This window comes from Eleutherodactylus coqui, chromosome 4 (genome assembly GCF_035609145.1).
Source record: "Eleutherodactylus coqui strain aEleCoq1 chromosome 4, aEleCoq1.hap1, whole genome shotgun sequence".
NCBI lineage: Eukaryota > Metazoa > Chordata > Amphibia > Anura > Eleutherodactylidae > Eleutherodactylus > Eleutherodactylus coqui.
This window is the reverse complement of record NC_089840.1, coordinates 139,275,428-139,302,462: the sequence shown is the minus strand read 5'-3', so window position 1 is coordinate 139,302,462 and position 27,035 is coordinate 139,275,428. Positions and strand designations below refer to the sequence as shown.

The 27,035-nt window shown below is 44.6% G+C and overlaps 1 protein-coding gene and 1 pseudogene across 3 annotated transcripts in view; one reads left to right on the top strand and one right to left on the bottom strand.

Annotated features, from left to right (window-relative positions):
- Positions 1-5,214: 5,214 nt before the first annotated feature.
- LOC136626534 (UPF0739 protein C1orf74 homolog) lies at positions 5,215-5,812 on the top strand (annotated as a pseudogene).
- A 1,887-nt stretch (positions 5,813-7,699) lies between these two features.
- TRAF3IP3 (TRAF3 interacting protein 3) overlaps positions 7,700-27,035 on the bottom strand; it is an 83,857-nt gene continuing 64,521 nt past the window's right edge. For all 3 annotated transcript variants that reach the window (XM_066600206.1, XM_066600205.1, XM_066600204.1), the window contains exons 10-15: positions 26,551-26,688; positions 23,334-23,478; positions 17,218-17,280; positions 14,355-14,488; positions 12,311-12,424; positions 7,700-8,109 (exon numbers count right to left, since the gene is read on the bottom strand). In XM_066600206.1, the coding sequence (XP_066456303.1) occupies positions 8,023-8,109; positions 12,311-12,424; positions 14,355-14,488; positions 17,218-17,280; positions 23,334-23,478; positions 26,551-26,688 (681 nt within the window). In that variant the 3' untranslated portion in view covers positions 7,700-8,022. The remainder of the gene's footprint in view (positions 8,110-12,310; positions 12,425-14,354; positions 14,489-17,217; positions 17,281-23,333; positions 23,479-26,550; positions 26,689-27,035) is intronic.

Sequence of the window (27,035 nt, the reverse complement as noted above, 5' to 3'; positions counted from 1 at the left end):
GTCGGGTCATACCTATGGGACGCGCCTTTTCGAGGCGATTGTCTTTGGCGACGAAAGGGGCAAAGGAGCCTCATCATTTTGTCAGGGTGACAAAGGAAATGAAGGCGGACCTGCACATATGGAAGGTTTTTCTCGAAACTTTCAATGGGCAGGTAATATGCCAAAGGGAAGAAGTCGACAGTGAGGAGCTAGGACTGGTATCAGATGCAGCTGGAGCCTGTGGTTTTGGTGTGATTCTTGGTAACAGGTGGTGCAACGCCATGTGGCCGGAAGCCTGGGTCGAGAGAGGATGGACGAGAAACATAGCTCTGTTGGAAATTTTTCCCATCATGGTCGCCATTGAACTATGGGGCCCGGTGTTGGCTAATAGAAGTATATGTTTTTGGTCGGATAACCAGACGGTGGTGAGAGCGGTAAATAAACAGTCCTCAGCGTGCAAATTGGTGTTGGCGGCTTTACGCCATTTGATTTTGGATTGCCTACAGCATAACATAAAGTTCAAAGCGAGCCATGTACCAGGACATTTAAATAACAAAGCTGACGCTCTTTCTCGATTTCAGATGTCGAAATTCAGGGAGCTTCACCCGACGGCGGACGTCGAGGGGGTATGTTGCCCTGCTTTCTTATGGCAAATAATAGAAAGGAGCTCCTGAATCTGGTCCGTAAGTCGGTATCCGAAGCCACATGGCGGCGCTACAATGCGATTTGGAAGCAATGGTTTGAGGTCGCCGGGGGTGGTTTTCCGGATACGGAACAGGCAAGAGCGGTTACTTTAGACACATTGGCGAACCTGCGCGGGCGGGGAGCGTCGGCTGATGCGGCGAGAAAACACGTTTCGGCAATAGCATTTTTGTTACGCTTACACGGGAGTCGGGACGTGACAAAGGATTTTGTTTTTACGCAAATACTGAAAGGTTGGAAGAAAGAGAAGTTTTCTCGGGATGGGAGACGCCCGATCACTTTCGAGCTGCTTTGCGCAATGATGAAGATAATGGGATCAGTATGTGCGAACGCGGAAGAAACGGCGCTTTTTAGAACTACATTTTCCTTAGCCTTTTTTGCAGCGCTGCGGTTGGGCGAATTAGTATCGACGAGTAAAAATAATCCGGGAGGTCTGCAATTTTCGGATGTTTCGCTCGGGGACGACGATATTAAGATTTGCATAAGAAAATCGAAAACGGACATATACGGAGCGGGAGAATGGTTGCGGATTCGTGCGCTGGGGACAGAGTGGTGCCCAGTAAAGTTAGTTAGAGACGTTATGGCACGCCACAGTGGTGGCGGCCCGCTATTGGTGCACGCAACGGGATGTCCGGTAACAAGGTACCAGTTCACGGCGATAATGCGGTCATGCTTAAAAAACCTGGGTTTGGCGCCAAACGATTTTGGGTCTCATTCGTTTAGAATTGGGGCGGCCACGTCGGCGTTTTCCTGTGGGTTGCGAAGTGAGGAGGTAAAAAGGGTGGGTAGGTGGAAATCGGAGGCATACCGGTCCTATGTAAGGCCGGATTTGAGAGTACTGTGAAATGGTTATGAGTTTGATGTTGGGGACAGTCTTCCCCTGTTTTTCTTTCTTGATTTGTTTTACAGGTTCAAATTGGACAGTGTGGGTGGTAGGACACTCCTACATATTTTGGGCCGAAAAGAGGGCCAGAGCAAGGCCGGTGGGTCCCCATTTGGGACAAAAAGACGTATGCGTGCAATGGCACGGCGTACGAGGTTTGAAATGGACCGGGCTGCTCCAAGAGGTGCTGCAAATCAGCAGGCGGTCACCCGATAAAGTGATCTTGGTAATCCACGCGGGTGGAAATGATCTGGGGAAAGTTAAAGTGGGAGAGTTGCTAACGTTGATGAAGGAGGATTTATACCGTTTTAAAAAATTCTTTAACGACGTTATTATAGTCTGGTCAGATATTGTGGCCAGAAGGTTCTGGAGGGACGCGAGGGATATGGAGGCTATAGAGAGAGCGAGGAGGAACGTTAATTTTAAGATGTCTAAATTTGTTCAGTCAATTGGGGGGGTGTCAGTTAGACATTGGGAGTTAGAAAAGAGAGAGATAGGCATGTTTAGGGGTGACGGTGTTCACCTTAGTGATATTGGCACCGACACGTTTTTGTCAGGACTGCAGGACGGGGTAGAGGAGGCGTTGTGGCTGGCATGTGGGGGGCGGAGTGCAGCATAGGGATATGCTGCATCCTTGGTGGCGGTAATTTTATTCCATGCCAGCAATGGATGGAAGGGCTGTACAGGCCCATCATGGGGCTTTCTTACGCCTGGTTGTTTTTACGTTAAAAGTTTTAAATTTTATAAAGCGGTTAAGCGGCATGGAAGATGGGTATAAAGTGGAGTAAAAGAGAAATTAAATAAAGCTGTGGCCTACCCACGTAAAACGCCAGCAGGTTGTTGTGTCCTTTATTTCATAGATAAAGGGGAGCTAAGAGGTAAATGGGTAGTCCTCCCAGTCTGAAAAACAGCAAAGTGTATAACGTAGCTGTGGGGGACTGGGAGGCGGGGCTAGCTAGATGGAGAGGAAGGAAGCGACCAAGGGAAGGTGTTAGAGGGATAGGAAAGAGAAGAGAGGAAGAGGAGGAGTCAGTGCTCAGAAGGAGAAAGAAGAGTGGAGTCGCCCACCCACCCGCCCTGTAAGGAAAGGGAGGTGGGATAGAGTTATTACGAGGAAGTTAAGTTGTTTAGGAAGTTGTCACAGCTTAGGGTTAGGCGGTAATTTTATTCCATGCCAGCAATGGATGGAAGGGCTGTACAGGCCCATCATGGGGCTTTCTTACGCCTGGTTGTTTTTACGTTAAAAGTTTTAAATTTTATAAAGCGGTTAAGCGGCATGGAAGATGGGTATAAAGTGGAGTAAAAGAGAAATTAAATAAAGCTGTGGCCTACCCACGTAAAACGCCAGCAGGTTGTTGTGTCCTTTATTTCATAGATAAAGGGGAGCTAAGAGGTAAATGGGTAGTCCTCCCAGTCCACTGCAGGCGGGGGGCAACTGTTGGCCATACACAGCCAGTTGCACTGCAGGCGTGGGGAGTAACTTTTTTGCGATTCATGGCCAGTCGCACCACAGGCGTGGGGCGAACCGTTTTTGTCATGCATGGCCAGCCACACTGCAGGTGGTGGGGTTTGGGTTTGCCATGCACGGCCAGTCACACCATAGGCAGGTGGGCCCTTTTTGCCATGCCTGACCAGTCGCACCGCAGACTGTGGGGTTTGGGTTTGCCATACATAGCCAGTCGCACAGCAGGTAGGGGGGCCCCTGTTTGCCATACACGGTCAATTGCACCGCAGGCAGGGGGATACATTTTGCCATGCACAGCCAGTTGCACTGCAGGTGGAGGGTATTTTCTCACGGTGATATCGCTGTTGCCTGTGTGAAAGAGGCCTAATTGTGCGCTATAGTCGCCGGCAGAGGAAGAACCATCAGCAATAAGTAGCTGATTGAATCTCTCATGCAGCCATAAATCATGGCTGGATGATCGCTGTGTCGTTCAGTGCAAACAGGGAGTTTATCTAGGAATGGAGGTGGGTGGGAACGATCTCTGGCGCGCTCCACCTGCGGTAAGCGATATCGCTGCGTTTTTTTAATGTGATTGTCAATGGAACTTTCTAATGTTTAAAACGCATCACAAGTTTGTGTTTTGCGATTTTTGTGTGATGTGTTTTTAAAATTAGAAAGTCCCATTGACAATCGCGTTAAAAAACCGCAAGTGGGTAGGAGCCCTAATTCCTACTATTTTTTCTACTGGCCAAGTATTGGCTTCTGGGGAGGAACAACTGATGTATTTGCCCCCTAAGCCGGCTGTAGATCTCTGTTGACGGGGAAAGATGTGCTGGCCATCAGCAGGACTGTGCTTGATTTGTCCCGTGTAAAAGGACCATTAGGCCTTATTCATTCAAGCGGTTTACTGCGGCTATGTTGCCGTGATAAAAAGTTGGGCGAAAATTGCGACCACTCAAACCATTGGATTCCAATGTATTCGATCAGATGGCCAATTATCAGCCGCATCAAAACATCGTGGTCGACGAAGATAGGACATTACAGCCAAATACGTCAGTCGATGTTTTGGCGTGGCCAGAAAACATAGGTCTTGCCCTATCTGTCGACCGCAATCAGCTGGCGGCTCCCATAGGCTTCTATGGGAGCTGCCGGCAAAGAGAGGGGGAAGGAGTGTAGCAGCAACTAGCGCTGCTAAACTGTGTTAGCTGGCTCTATTGAGCCAGTTGAAGGATTTACATCTCCCGAAGGAATTTATACGCAGCCCCCGGCCGACATATCTCATTCATGCATTTTTCAGTCGCAATGCGACCGACCATACAGTCGTGGGAAAAAGACCTTTAGGATGGGACATCCCTGTCAGACTCAGATGTTGTGGATGTTTGCTGCCGCCCTGATGATGAATAAACAACACTGCCATTATATTATTGTATATATTGTGGGAATATCTAGCCACCTGCGATATCGCTGCATTTTTTTAACGCGATTGTCCATGGGACTTTCTAAAGTTAAAAACACATTGCACAAATATTGCAAACCACAAAATTGTGATGCGTTTTAACATTAGAAAGTCCCATTGACAATCGCGTTAAAAAAACACAAGTGGATGTTGACTCTTAGACTTCAATAAACCTCCTTTAGCAGCCAACAAGCAGCGGTGACAGCTTAAAGGGTCCGGCCTTCAGTTGAGCACTTCTGCTCCTTCATTTTAGTGATTAGTGGGGGTCTCAGTACTCGCTCTATGCGATTGCTCTCAGTAAGAGAAATCAAGTAATCTTGTAGTGTTGATCGCACGAATCTCATACGAATATGAACCCCATTTTTTCTCTGCATAATTGGAGCATTATACCGCGATTAGCACCAATCATAGCCAATCGTTGAATGGTTGTTATTGGTGCATTGAACGCTGCCTCTGATTGGCTCAGCCAGTACTCAATGAACCAATCAGAGCAATCTCTTGCTGGCAGCGGGGTCTTCAAAGCCTGTTACCATCAAGAGATGCTCTGTCAAGTGCCCAGAAGCCTTCCCGGAGCACCAAAGAGCAACGGGAGGGACCCAGACGGCGCCTGCTAGGTGAGTATTGCTTTTTGTTTTTACATAGTGTATCTTTCGGAGTTGGGCTTAAATTTAAGGCCCCCCCCCCCCCCCAAAAAAAAGTGCAGTGTTGAAAAGGAATGGGAGTGTTTTACAGCGTTTAGCGCAGTGCTAAATGTATAAAAATGCCTTTGTGAAGGAGGCCTTAGGTGCAGCAGACATCTTGCAAATCCAGTTATATCTCCAGGAGCTTCATAAGATTGGGTTCATACAGGGGCCTTTACACATTCTGAACATGGAAGGAACTATACTTAATACAAAATAGTGGGGCGTTACATGTAATAGATGTTTCTGCCATGCTCAAGTACCCGGAAATGTTTTCCCAAGATCGTCTTTGGAGAACACAGATCCAACTTTCAGACCTCCTGACACATCTAACCCCTTACCAGACTGAGCTGCCAGGAACCATTTCTGTCGTTGACATCCCTTCCACTGAATGGAATCTGTGCACCATGTTTGGTTTCCTCCTGCATTACCATGCAGTTTACTTGTTTGACACCACCAAGAACTTTGAGAATTGTTTGTCTTTTACACCCCTGAAGCGTATCACCGTTGAGACTACGTGTTGTCAGATGGGACTTCATAAGGTTCAAGTGTATTCTTTTACTATTCCGGAGTCTGTGTACCAGACTCTACAGTCGTTCCTACAGGCCTGGACTGAACATTTAAGACCAGTTTCACACGAACGTCAAAATTGTGTGATTTTCTCTTGATGCGACAGCGCTACAAATCCCATGTAAGTAAAGCCCATGCTTTCTGAAGGGTTCCTTTACATTAGCGATATTTTGTAGGCTGCTACATTGCTAGAAAAGAAAAAATCGCGGGTTGCTAAATATTGCCACGATTTGCAAGGTTTTTAAGCCCATGTTTCCCTATGGAGCCTTCCTATGTGTTGCATCGCATGAAAAAGCGGTTTTCGTGCCGTGCAACTTTTAAAGTAGTAAAAACCTATCGTAAAAGCCCTATAGTAATTCCTAGCTGCATATTAAAAAAGGAAATCACCTAATTGGCTCTGGCAGACTTGCTTGTAGTTTACCCTCAGCACTTACTGGTCAGAAGTTTGAAAAACCTTGCTGTCACAGGGTTTCTGGGATTGCTGCTTTGCTGATAGTCTGGTGCAGGTTTTGCAGGTGGTTTTCCATCTTCTGGCTCCAGGGCATGTGGTATTAGGTGAGACATGTTTAGCCTGCACCTATCGGTAATTGTCAGGGCTATTTAGCTTGGCCAGGGGCTTACCTGACTTGCTGTTAAATCTTCAGTCCAGCTCTGATTGTGGTCTCAGTCAGAGCTTGGTCCTGGATCTCCCAGTTGCCTGCTGCATTTAGGCACGTCCCATCTCTGAGTTTGTTTAGATAGGGAAAGAGTTCCCATGTTTTGGTTTATTATTGTAAGAGCGCTTCTACATGTTGTCTCAGCAATTCCAGTGCTTTTACACAGGAACAAGCATCGCTCAGTGCATGAAGATGGAGTGGGATGGGGATTGTTGTGGCTCACCCCTCTTCCACTCAGTTAACAGGCTGTTTACATGGGCCAATCAGTTATTCAGATTTCCATATGCAGAAACTGAAGAAAAGAACAAATTCTCATTCATCGTTCAGTTGGGACATTCATTTACACTGTACGATAATTGTTCAGATTCTCACTGGGTCGCAGGAATCAAAACCATTATTGGCCTGTGTAAAAGGCCATTATGTTTTTTTTATACCTAAGATTGGCCTCTCTTGGGATCTGCTAGATGAAATACAGCCTGGTGATGTGAGCTCAGAATCATTGTTTACTTCTATGGGAGTCCCAGAAACAAACAGCCACAAACATTCACAGCCACCCATTCATTCTCCTCATGGATGTGGTGGTCTGCAGCTCCCTCACTAGGCGGGCTAGGAGACCTAGAGATAGGCGTGGGTCATAGTGGTAGGACCTGCATTTATCAGATAGTTTTAACATTCCATAAAATGTCTAAGATGGAAATTTCACTTTAGGGGACTTTAAAAGTAGCAGAAATGGTGTGGATTTTCCATAGCGGAAAATCCGCATCAGAGTCAGCACCATTTTAGCAACGTGTGAACGTTCCCTTACAGTGTGTTCCCACATGGTGAATTTGTTCTGGATTTTTCTGAATCAAAAGATTCGCAGCAGATTTCACCCCTTCAATTGAAGTGAAATTAGCTGCGGACCAGGTGCTGAGGATTTGCAAAAAAATCCACAGCAAATCTGCCAAGTGTAAAACATCACCTGCACTTGTTCAGTGCTTGGTCTTACAGACTGCCACAGCAGCAGCCTACTGATCAGATGTGGATTGGGTTTACAGACTGTTTGGATCTCTGACTTTGTCTTTCCCAATGCTGTTCTACTTAAGAGGCTTTTGATGACATTTCCTGTTCTGATTCAGTTGTGTGTCACGGGAACCATGTGGATTCTACCCACCTTTCCACATATATACATAGACATGCACTGATGCGAATTGTGATTAGTCTAGACAAGTTCTGTGTCACAATGTTGCACCTGACAGAGTTCAGAAGGTAAATGTCATTATCCCTGCAGTGATCATTTATCAGCATAGAAAGAAAATAGGTTTACGGTAATAAAGGGCCTTGTGTAAATATCTTCAGTAGTTCTTTATTATTACTTCAACAACAATACTGCAATGACCATTGTCTTCCATAAGGCACTTCCACTTATGTTGCAGCCGCACCTGTGTTGACATTACTGAAGGCACAGGTAAATACTGCAGATTACTGCAACACCAAACATTTTGGTTTCTGCTCCGACCCGGTGTATCCCAGCACTGACAGTACGGCGCTGCCTAGAAAACTACTAAGTTTGCATAGAAGTAAAAAATAGAAACAAAATCAAAAACTGTTTACAAACATTGAACAAATGCAGATACTTAATAACCCTGAGGTAGGTGAACATTTCAGTGTATTTAATGTTCTACGTAGCTGGAGATGAAGAACCCAGTCACTACAGAAAGTATCACCATAAAGACGGGTATCCAGAAGCAGCAGCGTCTCTGTGGAAGAGAAGAGATTATGTCATTCGGCAATAAAAATGGATCTATGGAGTCTACAGGGTGTCCGTTATCCTCATTGTTTACTTGATGGGGAACTATTTGCAGATTTCCCTAACAAAGTATCTGTATTATGCAGAGAATTGCCCCAAGGTCCCCACAGTAGTACAACATCAGATGGTAAAATGGCCTTAATTCTTCTTTTACACCTAACCAGAACCCAACGCTTCTAGTTTTCCCGGGTGAACGAGCTGGTGACGTTAACAACCGCTCACTTGCACTCGGGCAGCCTTTCTAGACAGGCAAATCATCATTGGGAACCGTGAAAACACTGAATGATCAGCGTTTAAACCTAACAGGACACCAATGATTTTCATGCCGGCTGAAACGAATCGACAAACGAAAAGCGCACTATGCTTGTCTGTCTTGCTTTTAAACTGAACGATTTATGAAACTAGGATCTTTCTGTCCAAACGCCCCTTTAATATACATTTCTTCAGTGTACTTGCTTAAAAAATATATTGTTGGACAGAACTTGCAGAAGTCAGGTAGCAGGTTGTTGATAAAGCACTAAGCTCTGCTCCTGCGTTCAGGATGGGTGACTTGCTGCAATGTCATATATTGTAATGGGGACAGTACAGCAAAGCTCCCATGGTGAAGCTATGAGCCCCTCAGGTGTCTGTGACCCCGTAAGGTCTTTGCTATAAGCAGTGAAATTCCTTGAAAACATACATGGAAGAGATACGAATGGAAGCTGGTAGTGTTATACATTTTATGATATGGATACATTATAGAGGATCAATTTAACTTTTGGATTTTTTTTTTGTTTAGAGAAAACAAAAAGTGAATACAGCAAAGGAAAGTGGAAAGCGCAGTAAGGGCCTATTCACAGGAGCGAGAAACTCGTGCATTGCGAGACGCACAAAATACACTAATATGAAATCCATTCTTTTGAGTGGACTTATTCACATGAGCGATTGCAGCACCTTCTATCTTTTCATGTTCCCTTGGAATGCCTTGCCCATTGTTTTCATTGACACCTTAATAGACATCGCATGGCAATCGCATGCTGCGTGATGTACAACGGGAAACACTTGCAACCCTTTGACAAGCACGAAACACACCTGAAGATGGCAATTTTAAAGTATTTGAGGTGTATTTGTATTTAAAAAAATCTTTGCATCAGAATAAAAAACACACATTGGAAAGCGCGATATCAGGCCTAGTTTCTCAGCCCGATATGGCGCTCACCTGTGTGAATGTAGCCTAAGGCTCTTTTGACAGATCCTGCAGGAAATCCAAGACAATACAGTACAATGTCATGTGGTTTTGTCTGGAGAAGTTCTGATCAGTATGACAGGAACCCCACTATAGCCAATGGGGTCCGTTTGGCAACGTTTGTGCCAGCCTTGTGATGAAGTGTGGACGGAGCCTGAGGCAGTAGAATGACATCACATCATGGATAAATATCATAACTTTCTAGTTTTCTAACATCACCCCATATGTGCGCTAGAATCAATTAATTTATTATTTAGAAAGAAAAAAAAATGTGTTCCTTTGGGATAAGTGTATTCTTTCAGAGCGCCAGTCAATTCCTTTTAAGGACTATTTATTACACAAAAAAATGTTGTAAACTGTTAGTCCCTTAGGGGACATGATAACTGAAACACAGTAACTGATGTAAAAATGAAATGGCCCTGTTGACATTTGCCAAAATCTGTACCAGTCAGATGTTTGGAGTCAATTTCCACCTTGTTTCTTGTTTTTAGCTCAAAAATTCTGTGCTGATTAATGTCTTCATATATCTTTATAGTGGACTTTTCTGACACTTAGGCTTTATTCCCACGAGCGAATATCGGCCGCCGTTTTCAAGGCAGGCCGATATACGCTACATTGGGAGAAGAAAATCTGGTGAAAAGGAGCACAAATCAAACGTTTGTGCGCCTGTTCAGATGGCCTGGTGAGCCCGACAAAAATACGCCGACCTCACCAGGCCATCGCCCATTTCCCCTCCCTCCCCATCTCAGGCTCACCTCTCGTGCCTCCCTGCTTGTTCTGTGCAATGGGAGGGGATGGGGCGGAGCTAAGCACTGGTCTGCCCCACCTCCTTCCATTGATGGCTATGAACAAGGGGCGGGGAGAGGACTGGTGCTTAGCTCCACCCACATCCCACCCCTTGTCTATAGCCTTCAATGGGAGGATGTGGGTGGACCAGCACCCGCCCCCGTCCCATCACCTCCCATTGCACATAACAAGCAGGGAGGAATGAGAGCTGAGCCTGCACGGGGGAAGGGGGGGAGGAGAACAAAGGGAGGGAGTTTAGCAGCCACGCTGCTAAACTTCCTCCCACCTATGGCCACTGCCATGGGCTCCCATAAGAGCTCCCATCTCAATCCAAACCACTGAACCACCCGTACATATAACCATTGAACTGGCCGCACATATAACCGAAGATTCGATTTCCACCGCCCGATTAGTTTTTTTTTGGACACCAGTACAGGGCTCAAACCCCACTCGGCGGCCTCCGTTGCCGCCCCAATCCTAAACACTTCACCTATTACATCCAAATAACAAGACAATCCTGAACAATTCTCCGATGCTTTTCTGCCAATAACTCTGGCCAAAATTGCAAAAGCCTGCAACCAATTTTGAAAACTCTGCAGAAGACAATGGGTTTGTCTTTTACTCTTTTCTAGATTTAATTTTTCCAACAGAAGGGGAAAAAATCTCCACATGATCATCTTGCCATATTTTCTTTTATTTCCTTTTCTAAATGCGCCCCAACAGCTTCTAAAACCACATGTAATCTTCCCCTATTGCCTTGTCTAAACAAATCACATCCCCGTCTTTTTCAGTTTAAATGGCTAGTTGCCCCTGAAGTCCCCGAAGCAGTCGTCACCCGCTGACTCCCCAACAGAGTCCAACCCCCTCCTTTCCCCAACCTCTTCCTCCTCTAATCCAGACCTCCTCCACTCCCTGGTGTGCTCTGCCAAGCTCACTGTAGCCCTAGGTGGATCTTTCTGATGCAGAGTCATCTCTCTGACTGGCCCTGCTCCAGGTGAGCTGACCGTGGCCCTTCTGCTCATCTTAGCTTCTCCTACACCATTGCTTCCTCCTGCCTCATGCCACTGGACTCGCTCCCAGGCCGGTACTTCACCCAGGGAGCCCGCAGTTTCTTCTCCCTGCACTCTGCTGTCAGACACCAAGCCCCCCTCCCCAAGGAGAACGAGGTCTGCGATAAGCCATCGGACCTGGCTGTTGTCCAGGATTCCTCCCGGACTGTCTCTTCCCGCTCCCTTTAACACTGGGGAGGGGGCAACCATCAAGAAGGTCCCCGGAGAGGCTCCTCATCCTGCGTTGGGTCCGGGGTACCGCCTCATGTGCTATTGGCCTAGCTGGAGGCCCTGTGTGCACACCGCGCTCTCTCTCCTGTTTCTGAACCAGTGTCCAGAGCTTACACCAGTGCTATGGCCACCTGCTCCTGCAGCTACCTTGGGGGGATGGCACTCTGTCGCTGCCCAAAGCATCTGCAGCGTCTCCTCCAGTGACGCCATAACACAGTAAGCACTCCCTGCTCTTAAACTGCAACTTCTCTGCTCAACAACTCCTCACCCTGCTGCTACCTCTCCCTACTCCTGTCGCTACCTGCTGTCAACTTGCCAAACAGTATCCTCCGCTTCTGGTGCTCCATTCTTCTCCCTTTTTGCTAAGGTGGCGCTCCCACCTATACATCCCCTTTTAACCCTTTTCTATCTCCTTCCCCTAAACCTCTCTCCACCAATCCCCATCATTCTTCTCAACCATACCCATGCCCCCCTTTAACTCCTAATCTCACAATATTTAACCCCTTACACACCTTCCTGTTCCGTAGCAAACTTGTCATGCGGGGCCTCCCCTTAGGACCCCCGATCCAGCCCTGTACTTTAACAAATTTGAGCGATAATCGTGCAGTGTAAGTTTGAATGAATTTTGAGCTATAAATCGTCCTGTAAAAATGGCCCATAACTGTATAGTTGTAGCACCAATAATGTATGTACAACAGCACCGAGGTGTTAAAGGATAACGTGCTGATTGCCTAGAGTCACCACTAGAGGGAGCTTGGGAGCTCACTTCATACTGCATTATCATTGAGTTCTATGTATGTCCATGCAGTTAACCCTGAATCTTATAGGGGACCCCTCTTACTTATCTGTGATAACCTTACCTTTGGTTTTCGCCTGGTCATTTCCTTGAGCTCTTCTCTACACAGCTTCAGTTTTCTCTGACAAGACCGATATTCATCAGTGATCAGTTCAAGTTCAGCCTTCAGACCTGCATGCTGGAAAGCACAAGAGGAGCGCTATTAGCGTACAGTCGCACATGGTGGATTTGTTTGTCTATTGTCAGATCTCCTTCACACTGGCATTCACAATATCGCCACGAGAAAATCGCAGCAAAATCGTAATTTTGCCCATGAGATGTCTGAGTGTCAGCAATGCTTTTTCTTGCAAAAACATCGCTGCTACTTGTTTTTTCTTTGTTTTTTTTTCCATACGTTTTTTCCACATTAGATAATAGAAGGTTAAACACAATCACATGAAAATCGCAAGTTCAAGCTATCCAACGCAATGAAAAAGTAGGCTCCATAGGGAAACGTGTTGTAAACAAAAAACAAGCACTGCATGTCCTATCGTTCTGCGTTTTTAAGGGGTTTTTTTTCCATCACATGAGTGAAAACATCGCAAATGGGAATGAAACCATTGAAAATCATTGGTTTAATAATTCTGCATTTTCACTCACTCTCGCATCACCCAACAAAACATGCGATTTTTCTTGCAAGTTTGAAAGCATTCTCAGGAATTTTGTGTTTCTGCCATTATAAGAGCAGAAAAACGGAATCTCCTGGTCGAAGGGTACGCAACCAAATGGGCCAATTGACTAGAGTGGGATCCGTTCGGTTCCCGTCATCCTTTCATGGCGGATCAGTGCCGTAGCCTTTGGTGCAGATGTGAGCAGAGCCTTACCGAAATGTCTGTGACTGAAGATCTGTTCCATGCATCAGAATGTTTTTTTTTGCTGTACAGCATTCGTATAGATTTCTGCAAGCCCCATTCAGTGGATTCTAATATGGGCATATCCTAACTAACGGCATTTTTGTTAAAGGGGTTGTCTCGCGGCGAAAGCGAAAAAAAAAATTTTTCACTTACCCCCGCATTCTGCCCTGTTAAAAAGAAAGCATAGGTTAGTTTTTAAAAAGCACATTGCACTTACCTGCATCAGCGTTCTGCAGCTTCTTCTATTCTTCTTTTAAAGATGGCGCCGCTGGTCTTCTCCCACGGTGGACCGCGGGTCTTCTCCCATGGTGCACCGTGGATTTTCTTCTCCTTCCTTACGTTCCATTGCCGATTCCAGCCTCCTGATTGGCTGGAATCGGCACACGTGATGGGGCGGAGCTATGATGACGACGCGGTGAGCAGCTCTCCGGCACGAGCGGCCCGATTCACCAGGCAGAAGACCGCACAGCGCAAGCGCGTCTAAAAAAGCAAGAAGCCAGCGAAATTAGACGGAGCCATGGAGACGGGGACGCCAGCAACGGAGCAGGTAAGTGAATAACTTCTGTATGGCTCATATTTAATGCACGATGTATATTACAAAGTGCATTAATATGGCCATACAGAAGTGTATAACCCCACTTGCTTTCGCGAGACAACCCCTTTAAGATGTCACACACTACTAAGGCCAATTTCACGCGACCATGAAAATCGCCTGAGATTTGTGCGTTGTGAGACACACAAATCTTGCACAGATATGAATCCCCGGGTCATACACAAGTGATGGGAAAAAAAATCACAGCATGTCCTAACTTTGGGCATTCCTGGCTTCACATAAGCATACACGTATTTGTATGCCTGAGCGCTGCATCTTTGCGGAATGAACTATGCTTGTTTACAGGCACATCAGCGTATTTCACTGTGCTTTGTCCCTCAACACATGTACATTAGCAAGCAGCAAGCAGACACTGATAGAAATGGCTCATTAGTCTTAATGGGTTCCAGATGTGTTCTTTTTGCAGTTGAATTACGCACACATTTGCACAATCCCATTGACTTCTATGGGGACATTTGGTGTGCAAATATGCAGTAAAATATATAATTTTTTTTTGCATAACCAAAATGCGAACGAAGCATTGGAATCAATGGGTTCTATTCTTTGCATATAAACCCATGTGAAGCCGGCCTAAAAGGATCTATCATTTGTAAAAGTCTTACCTCTTTCTCCTGAGACAGTAACTTCTCCCACATGGCCTGCAGTTGGTCATTTTGTATGTCTACCTCTGGGGAATGCCTGACATGTAAAGTTGCCGTGTCCGACTTGCTTCTTTGTTCCAGTGTTACAAAGTCAGCTGGTGAAGTAAAGGAGTTTAAGGTTATTTCTGGTTGTTCTAGTGAACCCTGTCCAGATATGGACCCAATAGTGCTGGGGAGCAGAAGAGAGGAGAGCGCAACATGCAAATTACCCTCCCCACACACACAGATTTGGTATTGATGTATTCTAAATGATCAGTTCCATCCAAAATTGTTGTTTATCCAATATGACAGACACAATTGCCAAAAAGAAAAACTTTGCCAGAAATCGCTGATAGAGATGAGCGAACATACTCGTCCGAGCTTGATACTCGTTCGAGTATTAGCGTGTTCGAGATGCTCGTTACTCGTGACGAGTACCACGCGATGTTCGGGTTACTTTCACTTTCATCTCTGAGACGTTAGCGCGCTTTTCTGGCCAATAGAAAGACAGGGAAGGCATTACAACTTCCCCCTGCGACGTTCAAGCCCTATACCACCCCCCTGCAGTGAGTGGCTGGCGAGATCAGGTGTCACCCGAGTATATAAATCGGGCCCTCCCGCGGCTCGCCACGGATGCATTCTGACAGAGATCAGGGACAGTGCTGCTGGTGCCAGAGCTGTTATAGGGAGAGCGTTAGGAGTTATTTTAGGCTTCAAGAACCCCAACGGTCCTTCTTAGGGCCACATCTGACCGTGTGCAGTACTGTTGAGGCTGCTTTTAGCAGTGTTGCACAATTTTTTTTGGACAGCCATTATCTGCTATTTATCCTTCTCTGCAGAAGTATCGCATCCTGGTGTATAGTGGGGATGCAGACATGGCCGTCAACTTTCTGGGCACTGAATGGTTTGTGAATGGACTCGACTTGGAGGTAAGCAGACTTAAGTGATCATGTAGGATACTGTATTAAACATTTTCTGCATCTTTCATACAAGTTTTATATCTGCTACTCAGTAATTCTTTGTGATTTGTATTCACTTTTGTATGTACAGCCGGTGGGTTCCAGGGAGCCACCCATGCTGTCGGTCCACACGGAGTTGTAACTGCATGTGTCCACTTCTAAAGAACCCCAGTCTGACTGGGGCATGCAGACACCTTGACAGAATGAATAGCGTGTGGCACATAGGTTCCCCATTGCTATGCCCACGTGTGCAGCTCCTGATGGCGGTGGCACAGGATTATATTTCTCATTGCTTCTGTACAGCATTGTGGGCTATCGCCCCGCCCCTTTTAAAGAGGGTCGCTGCCTAGCCGTGCCAACCCTCTGCAGTGTGTACCTGCGGTTCCTCCTCATGGCAGACGCACATAAATAGACATGAGGGTGGTGTGGCTATGAGGCCAGCGTGTGGCATGAGTGCAGCTGAAGGCTGCGCAGGGACACTTTGGTGTGCGCTGTGGGCACTGGGTCATGCGGGGGGGGGTTGGGCAGCATGTTACCCAGGAGAAGTGGCAGCGGAGTGTCATGCAGGCAGTGATTGTGCTTTGTTGGAGGTAGTGTGGTGCTTAGCTAAGGTATGCATTGCTAATGAGGGCTTTTCAGAAGTAAAAGTTGTTGGGAGGGGCCACTCTTGCCGCTATTGTGGCTTAATAGTGGGACCTGGGAACTTGAGATGCAGCCCAACATGTAGCCCCTCGCCTGCCCTATCCATTGCTGTGTCGTTCCCATCACTTTCTTGAATTTCCCAGATTTTCACAAATGAAAACCTTAGCGGAGCATAGGTCCCATACAAAAATGCTCGGGGCGCCCATTGACTTCAATGGGGTTCGTTACTCGAAACTAACCCTCGAGCATTGCGATAATTTCGTCCCGAGTAACAAGCACCTGAGCATTTTGGTGCTCGCTCATCTCTAATCGCTGATATTAATCATCCTGCCTCGCAAAAAACTGAAATAAAAAGAGATCATAGTCATGTGCATAACAAAATGGTGCAAATGAAACGTCAAGTGATCCCACAAAAATCATATCCGTTTACAACTCCGTAGATGGAAAATAAAGAAGCTATGACACTGATGGAATTTTTTTTCTGTGAAAAATGCTTCTATTTTACAAAGTAGTAAAATGGAATAAAAAAAATATGAATTTGGTATCGCCAGAATCATAATAACCCACAGAATAAAGAGAACATATCACTTATACTGCACGGTGAATGTCATGCGTGTATTACTATATGGTCAGGTCTCATTGAGCGCGGAACCTGGAAACGAAAAGGCAGGAGCGGTTAAACGCTTCTGCCTTCGCCGCTGTGTCTGCCAGCTGAGGACCCGACTCGCTCCTGCTTGATTGCAGGAGCTTTAATCCCGCGCTGTACTTCTGCTATCAACTGGGATTAAAGCCCAGGACCAAGTGCCATAAATTTACCACGCTTGGTCCTTTAAGGGATTAAGAGAACCTGTCAGGTCTTATGACCCCATAAACTAAGTTTATTGGCTCATAGGATGGGGGTTACTGAGTCCAGGTGAGTTAATTGTATACTCACCAGCTTCCCTAGTCAGGAATGCCTAAACTGGCTGCAGGGGGAAGGAGTCTATGGAAAGCACGCAGCAAAGATAGGACATAGCCTATATCTTTGCGCACACCTCATAGCTGACATTCGAGTTTGCACTCGTATGTCCTATTTTTGTTACACACACCTAGCAATCATCCATGTAAAGGCTTCTATAGTAACCTATTGGTTCCTTATAGAAGGGCATTCTGTGCCCTGCTAGCAGCACAAAAACTACACTCGTCTGTACGAGCCCTATAAGTGTGTGGCTTTTTAACTTGATCACATATTTAGGGCAACTTACTTTGTAAAGCCTTTATCTGTTTCTGCAGCTCAAGTTTCTGCTCCTCTGAATTCCTCAGTCTAACTAAAGAGAAGTAAAAATCGGTCATTTGTAAAATCATTACAATAAAAAGCATATTTAAGCATGGAATACATTTCTTGGAGAACATAACTTTATGTTTCAAACAAATTTATTATATTTTAATTTGAAAGGTGGTAACACTCTGCTGCAGTGACCCCACGCAGGGGGATAAAGGCACTTGGGATAAGTAGTTTCCTAAATTTGTATAACAAAAAGATATTACTTGTTTATACTACCTCCTATCTTACTACTGTATCTCCTAATATACGAGGTAAAGGTTGGTAGCCTGTCTCCGTTATGTGTGTAACCAAAAGTGTTTAGAGTATAGGTCCAGCCCGTCTTACAAATTATTACTGCTGGACTTTTCCATCTCACTCTTAGAGTCTCACATAATGTAACTTCGGGTTGTTAACTAAGGCAATCCAGGGGTCCCAAATTGTTTCAAATAGGGAGATTGTCCAATCAAATGGCTGAGTTTTCATTTTTGTTCAGGCGAGAAATAAATGGTTCAAAACATGGGACAAGGTGCCAAGATGTATGGGGCAGAATTTACATATTGCTTCCATGTGATTCATCTCTACCTTAGCTGTAGGGGGCATTATAGAAGACCAATACTGAAGGACTTGCATTTTCCTCCACCACTCCTCTGGAGGAGGTTTATATTGGCTATTAAAAGAAGGAAATGGAGATCAATTTACTGTGGATTAGGAAATCGTAGGGGAAGTAATTTTGTTTGCCGCCATGTGAATTGTGCGGTGTCTAGGCCAGGAGGGAATGCTGGGTTGTTTAACAATGGGGTGAGCGGGGAAGGGACAGGTCAAGGGGTCAGTTTGAAACACGCATGCCTCCATAACAAAATAGAGAAAAATGAGAAAGGCGCAATCTTTCTAAAGTTAGGAGGAAACGGGCATTTATTCCAGAGCAGGGTAGGCCATTTGTGTGGAGAAATTTGAGTGGCTTCAAGAGAAGTCTATAAGGGGGGCTTAATATCCCAATATCACATTTTCCCAATATAGATAAGGTTTAGAATTTTATGTACATTGTCAGGAGCTTGTCTAACTGGGATAAAACCCACTTAATCTCGGTGAATTAAATGGGGTAATAGTCTGTTAATTGGGAGGGGGGGGGGGTGTCGGGGCGGTTGAGTCAATGTTGGGATCATGAGTAAAATTGAAGCCTCTGCATCAAATTATCCTTCTGTAATCCAATGGAGTGAGAATATCACAAATTGCTAAGAAAAATTCTATTGGGGTGTCATTTGGTGGATAAGTATTTACAATACAAAGTTTTTCATTGTACAATTTGCCCAATAAGAATAAATATCAACCCTAGTCATCAAAAATTGGTTTGGAGACTGTGAAAGGGAGGGAATTACGTAGAAAAATAGATACTCCTCTACATTTAGTGGCAAACCTAGAGTGGAAGTGGACTAAAGGAGGATTAAAATGTTTTGGGAAGGAAGTTGGCGTAAAGTGGGATTCTTGGATACAAATGGCTTAGGTTTTTCGTAATGTGAGAGTTAAAACCCCGGACATTATGGCTTAATACTCTACACATGATATGTAGAAGAGAAATGATTTTTGAAGCAAGGGTAGAACGAGATCGTGGGAATGGAGTTTGGACCATTCAATACACTTAGGAGAGCAGTTAAGATTCTTTCTGTTGAGGACACAAACCTATACCTTGTGTGGTAAATGGCAGTCAAATGAACATATTTGAAGATATGTGAAATAACCTTTAACATTATAACTTCATGAATGCGAGGGTGGTCCATAAAAGGAACCAACCCAGTTTACATAATCCAGTTTTATCCAAAACATCCGTGGTGGCGGTATTTATCTTTTGTAAAAACATATTTAACAATGTAGCTTGGAATATCTTAAGAAAAACTGACTTCCACCATATACTCAAAAAGAAAAGGGTGTATATAGGTCCACAACCCCACTGCTCCTCCAGGGGGAGAGATGAGCCGTGGAAGAACCCCCGAGCCCTATCCTAAAAACAGCTGCAAAACCAGAGCTCCCCCAACAAACCAAAAGGAAACAGTATAGAAATACTGACAATATTCTGATCAGGTCAGATCATACATTACAGTTCCAGTAAGGTGCCATGGCATCTCTGAACCTCTTCAAGAAGGATTGCGAGAGGTCGATGGGCAGGGCCTCTGACGTCTAGTGTCCCAAAGCCTAGCCGGGTTTTGGGATAGTGAAGAGTGTTCTGAGGTCGATGGGACTACCAGCGGGATGTTTGCAGCATGGAGAATCAGGAGCCTTTCAGACAATGATCGTATAATGTGTTCTTGGTCTTCAATTTTGAAGGACAACCTAAACTGGAAGCCCCATCGATAAAGGAGCTGCGCTCTTTGTAAGGCCATAGTGACAGGACAAATTTAGCGTCTACGTTCAAGGGTTGATGGAGCTAGATCTGAAAAGTTGTACCCCTTGCTTGGTACCTAGCAGTGAAAAGACATTTCTGGCGGCTGTGAGAATCATATCTCGTACTTTAGGGTAATGAAATGTAAGAAGGTCTCTAGGTTGACTAGGATTGTGTGGCTTATTTAGAGCTCTGTGGATACAATCTATTCTGAATAAACTAAAATCAGCATGCGGGGGGTGGGCTTGAAAGATGTTTAAAGCTGCCTCTTTAAGCACTGAAATGTGCTCAGGTAGACCTCCAATGCATAAATTTGCTCATCTAGACCTATTTTCAAGATCTTCCAATTTCAATTCTAATTCAATTTTATTTTGGTTTTCTTAAATATGGCTTCTATTGAGATCTAATGTGCTAATAATTTTGTCCCTCTTAGTTTAGAATACTCTGAAATGCCTCCTTGCAGCTCTCTTTTGAATAATTGCTAAATGTTCTCATAGTTCTTTGGTATCCAAGTTTGAAAGAGTGGAGCCTCCTGAGGTGGGAGCTGTCAGAGCACACTCCTGATCTTGGGACGGGTAAGAGAGACCACAGCCCTGAATTGTTTGGGATGAATTATGCATTGGGGTGACTTTGGGTTGTTTCCTGAATTTTGGCATAATTGGAGCATAATTGTAATATGGCAAAGTCTGCTTGTTTTTGCAGTAGTATTGTAGCTTAAGTGTATAACATACCATCCACGGGTCGGGGTTCAGTGTGGCATTCTGTCACCACAGAGTATGCGTGTTTTCAGCTCTATGAATTTCACTGCATATGCTTATAGGGTTTGAATGTCCACAGTTTTAAGGCAGACCAACAAGAAGTTGGAATTCTTGGTGTAATTGCCATGTAGCCAATGGTTCAAATAGAAAATTACTTCTCTGGAAAAATTAGGGCACCAAGTTCCTCTGGATGCTTGTTTGTGAAGAAATAGATGGAGGTGGGAGATGAGACAATGTCCTTTTCTGTCGAGCATGAGTCAGGACACTCATCTGGTAGGACTGCGTGGTTTATGGGCTGCCTGTTTCGATGTTAATTCTTGGCGTAGTAGGTGAGACCACTTCCCCTATGCATGACTTTCAAAATGTAAGGATTCATAAACATCCTAGATTAGATAGGAAGAAGATTGCTTTGTATTCTTGGTGATAGAAATGACATGTACTCAGGGGCTAGCTGCTGGAGGTAAATTGTTAGCCTGGATAGATGTGGGAGGCAGGTGGGACGAGGGTACTGTTTTGATGCAAAGAGGTGGGCTGCAAATAGCAGCTGGTGCCCCCATTCAATCCACAGGCCTAATTATATCAGTTATACACTGTATTACTGGCCTAGCCACTAGATGGCAGCAGAGTTCTTGATTACCTTGGAGAGAAAGGAATTGTTTTATTTGAATGATTTTAAAGAGCAGTAAAAGGGTGGGGTGGGGTTGGGATCGGGATCGCCTACCCAGTGACCCATCAGGTGTTGGAGGCAGCAGAGAAACTAGCGCCTCTCCGCCCACTGCTAGATGAAGTGCTGTGGGATATGGACGGCGGTAATGCACAGGCCGTCCAGGACAGGCAGATCAGACTATAGGGAGGCAAGGTCTGTAGCTCTCCTGGGCCTCAAGACCACAGGGGGAGGCAGGAAGCCCTGTGCCACTCACAGCAGGCAGAGTGGCACTCTCCCTTACGTTGATGTGACGAGACAGTGGTTGCTGCAGCATTGGGTCTCCTCAAATCTCCTGGCTCTGTTCCAGCCGATGCCATGGGCCTCGGTAAGCAGCACTGACTCTCCGTCGGCAAGTGGGGATGCCGCTTGTCACCTGACTCCGCCGGATCTCCCGGAGACTGGACACAAACAGGCGCCAGGACTGGTGTCAGGAGAGCCTGCGGCTTCAGCTCACAGGTTGGCCGCAGATCTTAAGCGCTCAAGGGTGTGGAATGGTTCTCTACGTGTTCCCCCTCACCTTAGGTGTCCAGAACAACAGATGGGAGTGAGTTGTTAGCCTCACAAGGCACACATTTTTTTTTTTATATAATTGCCCGGGAGCCAAACCTTTGCGTGTCCTCACAGTTCAGGTGCCAGACCATGCCCCCAGAGAACATAACTATAAAGTGAAGCAGTGACGTTGAAGATGCAGTAGGTATTACTGTATCTTGACGCCACCAGGAAGTCCTGGTGGAGTCAAGATTGACAGGGGGCGATGCCCCCTGATGCTGATTGGCTGCCCAGCAGCCTTGAAACTAGGTCCTGGAAAGGTGCCGCCGTCGCTGCTTCACAATAGCCACCCCCACCCGATGTAAGTAAAACATTGCGGCGGATGCAGGGAGCCAACAGGGCCAGAGGGAAAGACACAGACTGGTATGCGGACCACCCCCACCCGGGCTGACACCCCCTGTTGCGACTATCCTGGCGGCAAAGCAGAAGCGCTAAGGCCGCCAGCTGCCAGGGGGGAATGGCCGATACATATCTCACTGTCCCGGAGACGCTGAGGGCGACATGTGTCCAAGGGGGAGCGGCGGCCACGGAGCAAACAGAGCCGGCAGTGGAGCACAACCGCTCAAGGTGGCAGCTATGGGCGGGGCAGCGGGTGAAAGCAACATGACAGTCCAGGCAGCGCAGCACAAGCAGTGAGGCCGACACCTCTGGCTCTGGGTAACTATTCTTAGCCTCACATTATCACCTGTACATGCTGCTATCTGACAGCATGTACTGTGCTAGGGACCTTGCAACCTTGACCCTATCAGAAGCTAGGGGTGTGAGAGGGGTGTTCTTCCTGTCAAACCCCTTGCTTCCGGTGGTGTCAAGATACATTATTACCGCAGTAGTATACGCAATCATATGCAGGTAAAAAGATTCAATACACAGCTAATTACATGCATAAGTGTTTTACGCATATGCTTTTAAACATGAAGTCTTATAAAGCAAGAGGAGCAGAGCCGATTGATATGCTGCATACTGTATATTGTATGGGAAAAGATTCAGTAGAGCTAGTAATTTATTCATTTAAACTTCATGAGTGATCGACTTCCTGTTTACACGGAACGATGCGCATGCAGATACTGAACGACTAATGAGAAGCAAATTCTCGTTTGTTCAGTCAGGGCCGCATTTACACTGAACGATAATCATTCATCTGGGTCATCAAGAACCCGACTCACTCCTGCGTGATTGCAGAGGCTTTAATCCCACGCTGCACTTCTGCTATGGGTCGGGATTAAAGCCCAGGACCAAATGCTGTAAATTTACTGCACGTGGTCCTTTAAGGGATAAAGAAAACCTGTCAGGTCTTATGAGCCCCATAAACTAAGCTTATTGGCTTGTAGCATAGTGGGTACTGAGTCCAGAGGAATTATTTGGATACCCACCAGATTCCCCTTTCCCTCTGTCTGCTCATGAAGCCACCATTCGATCCATTGAGAGAACGCCTCTCCTCATTGCACACATATACTGTCTTCTTCGTGTGTGCATAAAAAATGAGAGGCATTCTCTCAATGGATCGAATGGCGGCTTCATGGGCAGACAGGAGGAATGGGGAAACTGTGTATGAGGAAACCTGTCACAGATTCAGTACCACCACCCCATCCCTGTCCTATGAGCCCATAAACCTAGTTATGGAGTCATAAGACCTAATAGGGGCATTCTTAATAGAATTAAATTAAGTAAACCTTGTAGAGATCTCAGCTGCTCCTCTTGGAGTTCATTATCTTCTTGAAGGTGCTCATTGGAGGCTTGAAGCTCAATCTGCTTTTTTTCCAGTCCTTGAAGCCGACTATGGAGCTGTTGACATTGTGATTCCTGAGATCCAAACCACTAAAAGCAAAGGAATAATCAAAACAAGAACATTCCACAAAGAGACCGGCCATTAAACGGTGCCATGAAGGGTCTGTGAATGACATTTTACTTAATGAAAACTCTCTCCAGTGTCGGTATTTCATTTTCCAAGAGCAGTTTAGAAAATGACCGTACTATGGGCAGTACTTACATAGGGGGCTCTATATGGTCAATATTCTCAAGGGTTTGAAAAACAAGGACAGAATTTCTATTGTCACTAAGGGGTCAAACTTTTTTTTTTCAAACCATTCAACCATGCAGGTTAATGGACAAAGTATTTTTTATACTAGAAGTCATTATAAATGTGATGATACCTAATTATTTTTTCCATAAAAGTGGATGTTGTAGGGAAAAACATGTCTTAGAATTCTGTTTTTTATTAAAAACTTAATTTACAGTACCTTTTATATGCACAACTCTTTTGTCCCTCGAGGGGACTTGAAGATGCAATCACTCAATTGCTTGTATACTACACTGCACTATTTATACATTAGTATAGTATACTTCTGACAGCTGGAGACAGGGTCTAATAGACTGGCTTACATCTTGTTGCTGTCAGTCTTGCTATTTTGTGGAGTTTGGCTGTTCCTCACCCAGTTTTAAGCCTCCTACACAGCTGTGTCAGTTAATGACTGTTTGTTTAATCCACATATGAAAATGATCATTATCTGTTTGATATAATTGGTTAATCATACATCCAACCAATTCTGAAAATTCCTGACTTCGTACAAATATACACAGAATTGATGCTGTTTTGAATGCAAAAGGAGGTCACAATGTATTGATTTGATTTAGATTTCGCTTTTGTTCATTCACTTTATTTATCCTTTATTTATCAATCGACTTAGCTGTATGAGGGCTTGTTTTTTGCAGGATGACTTGTATTTTTCAATGGTACTATTTAATTAACACTATATTGTACTAAAAACCTTTTTTCTTAGTGGAGTAAAATTTTATGCCGCCATTATGTGCGTGCAATAACCTTTTTTTTCCGTCGACATAGTTGTGCGAGGGCTCATTTTTTGCAGGAAGTCCTGTAGTTTGCGTTGGTACAATTTTGGAATACATTTCATTTTTTTCTTGCAGACAGGGTGACCAAAAAAAAGTGCAATTGTGGCGTTTATTTTTTTTTCTTATGATTTTCATTGTGTGGGGTAAATAATGCATTAATTTGATAGATCAGGCTTTTATGGACACAGCAATACGAAATATGTATTTTTGTTTATTTTGTTTATTTTTGTTGTAAATATAGCAAAAGTCACCGGAAGGAACTCTAAACTAAAATATAACTTTTATTATTAAATCTTAAAACTTAAGGGCTTGTATTTACTTTTATTTGTGCTTTTATTTAAACCACTCAAAGGTAGGAGAAATATATCTGTGCCATAAGAGTCAATGTAGGGTCACAAGTTTTGAGATTTAATAATAAAAGTTATATTTTAGTTTAGAGTTCCTTTCGGTGATTTGATGAAAGTATATAAGGACTATTTCTGCCACTGTGACTAATAAATATAGCAAAAGGGTTTTTTTGAACTTATTTTTTTCTACAATTAGTAAAGCTTTATATATATATATATATATATATATATATATATATATATGTATATATATATATATATATATATATATATATACACATGTATATATAGTAGTGATCCTTTGATTGCCCCTGTGATAGCATTACAGTCTACCAAGCCATCCAACAGGGATGGCTTGATAAGCATTCTGCCAAGACAGCTCTGGGGAATTTCAGAAGGCTCGCGGCTGCCATGACACCTGCACGGCTCCCTGTGATCTCCTTGTTCGGGGCATTTAAATGGTTGATGGGTCCGATCTGTCACATAGCTGAGTGGACCTGTTGCCGCTGGGTGCCGGCTGTAATAAACATCCTGTACCTGTGCTGTATAAAGGGAGGTTATCCCACACAGGCGGCAGTAGTGTATCAACAAAACTATACACTGCAGCGCAGAAATCCCTTAGTGGCAGAGTTCCTTGGAATGACTGCTAATGCTTAAATAGAGCCAGCATTGGACGCAACTAAACTCCCTCCCCCCTCCAAGACCTATCTTTTCATACGTCGTATAAAATCAGTTGCCGTTTTTGGTCGCCGATGTCCTATTTTACTCAACACGATTTTTTTTCACACAGCCAACAATCGCTCATCAGAATGAATACATAGGAATAGAATACTTCAGATGGTCGCAATTTTTGAGCACAGCTACAAGAGCTGTGTATATACGGTTGTGTGAAGAAGGCCTTACTTTGAAGCATTTCTTCCACCACTGCCTAAAACTTTTACACAATACTATATAAAGAGTGAAAACTTTTATAACTTTTTTTGGGGGGGGATAAAAAGAAATATTCTGAGCTATGATTTTTCCATCAGCGGTGTGAGGGCTTGTTTTTTTTTGTTTTTTTAAAGGAGAGTTAAGGTTTTTATTGGTACCATCTGGTGGTATATAGGCCTTTCCCCACTGTACTATATTTATAGTGTTATTATGGCACTAATGCCATACATGGACGGCACATAGCATGAAGGGATTACATAAAAATATATGAAAATTTAAAAAATCAGTTGTCAATGCCACATAGTTACTTCTCTGGTATTGTACACCTTGTTGCTGCTAGAGAAATGTATATAGAAGGCAAACAAAAGGCAATAAACCAGTAACACTTTACATATTAGTTTGTGTGGGATTACTAAAATAGTTGTACTGTAGGTTTTGTACACACCAGAGCCTACTCTACTGAACTCACCAATAATGACTAATATGTATGGGGGTTTCTCAGCTTTCTCTCGACAGATAGTTTCTGGGGAAAGAAGGATCGGAGACGTTGAATTTTAACAGCCGATCATTTTGATCCGGGAGAGATCCTGCCACCGGAGATGTCTATCTGCTGCCCAACTCCCTAAACATACTAACATTTGGCCAAGCTGAGCATTCATGTACATGGGGAATCCAGAGGAAACACCTGTTGGATAAACAGTTGTTCAGCAGACGGTTGTTGGTGGTGTATGGCCACCTTTATCCTTAGTAAACACTTTACTACCTGCAGTTTGCTATGGAGAATGTTCCTTTCGTCCTTTAGATGACTATGTTTGTCGCTCAGTTCAATCCAGTCTGTTTTCAGCTTTTCATATTCTTCTTTCCACAACTCGCATTCATCTGAAGATACGGATAATGACATCTGCAATTTGAGATGCATCAAACACTGTAAGGTTATGGATATAGTAACTTTTGGGTGAAATATAATGTAGCAACATACATGCAGTTAGTACCCACAGCCTACATAGAAACTGCTTCAAGGAAAGGGTTGAACCACATTGCTCCCTCTTGGGTTTACAGCACACCTGCACTCTCAGCTGCCGTGTACATGAGCAGTAGCACCAGTTCTGGCCATTATATGACTTGTATATGGCATTTTTCACTGCTTTCCCCTCCGCAGGATATATCTGTAATTTTTAGTTTCTCTCCATTCTCCTCCTTCCCTTCCCTTTTTATTTTCTCAATAAACCTCCATCACCTTCCTTTACT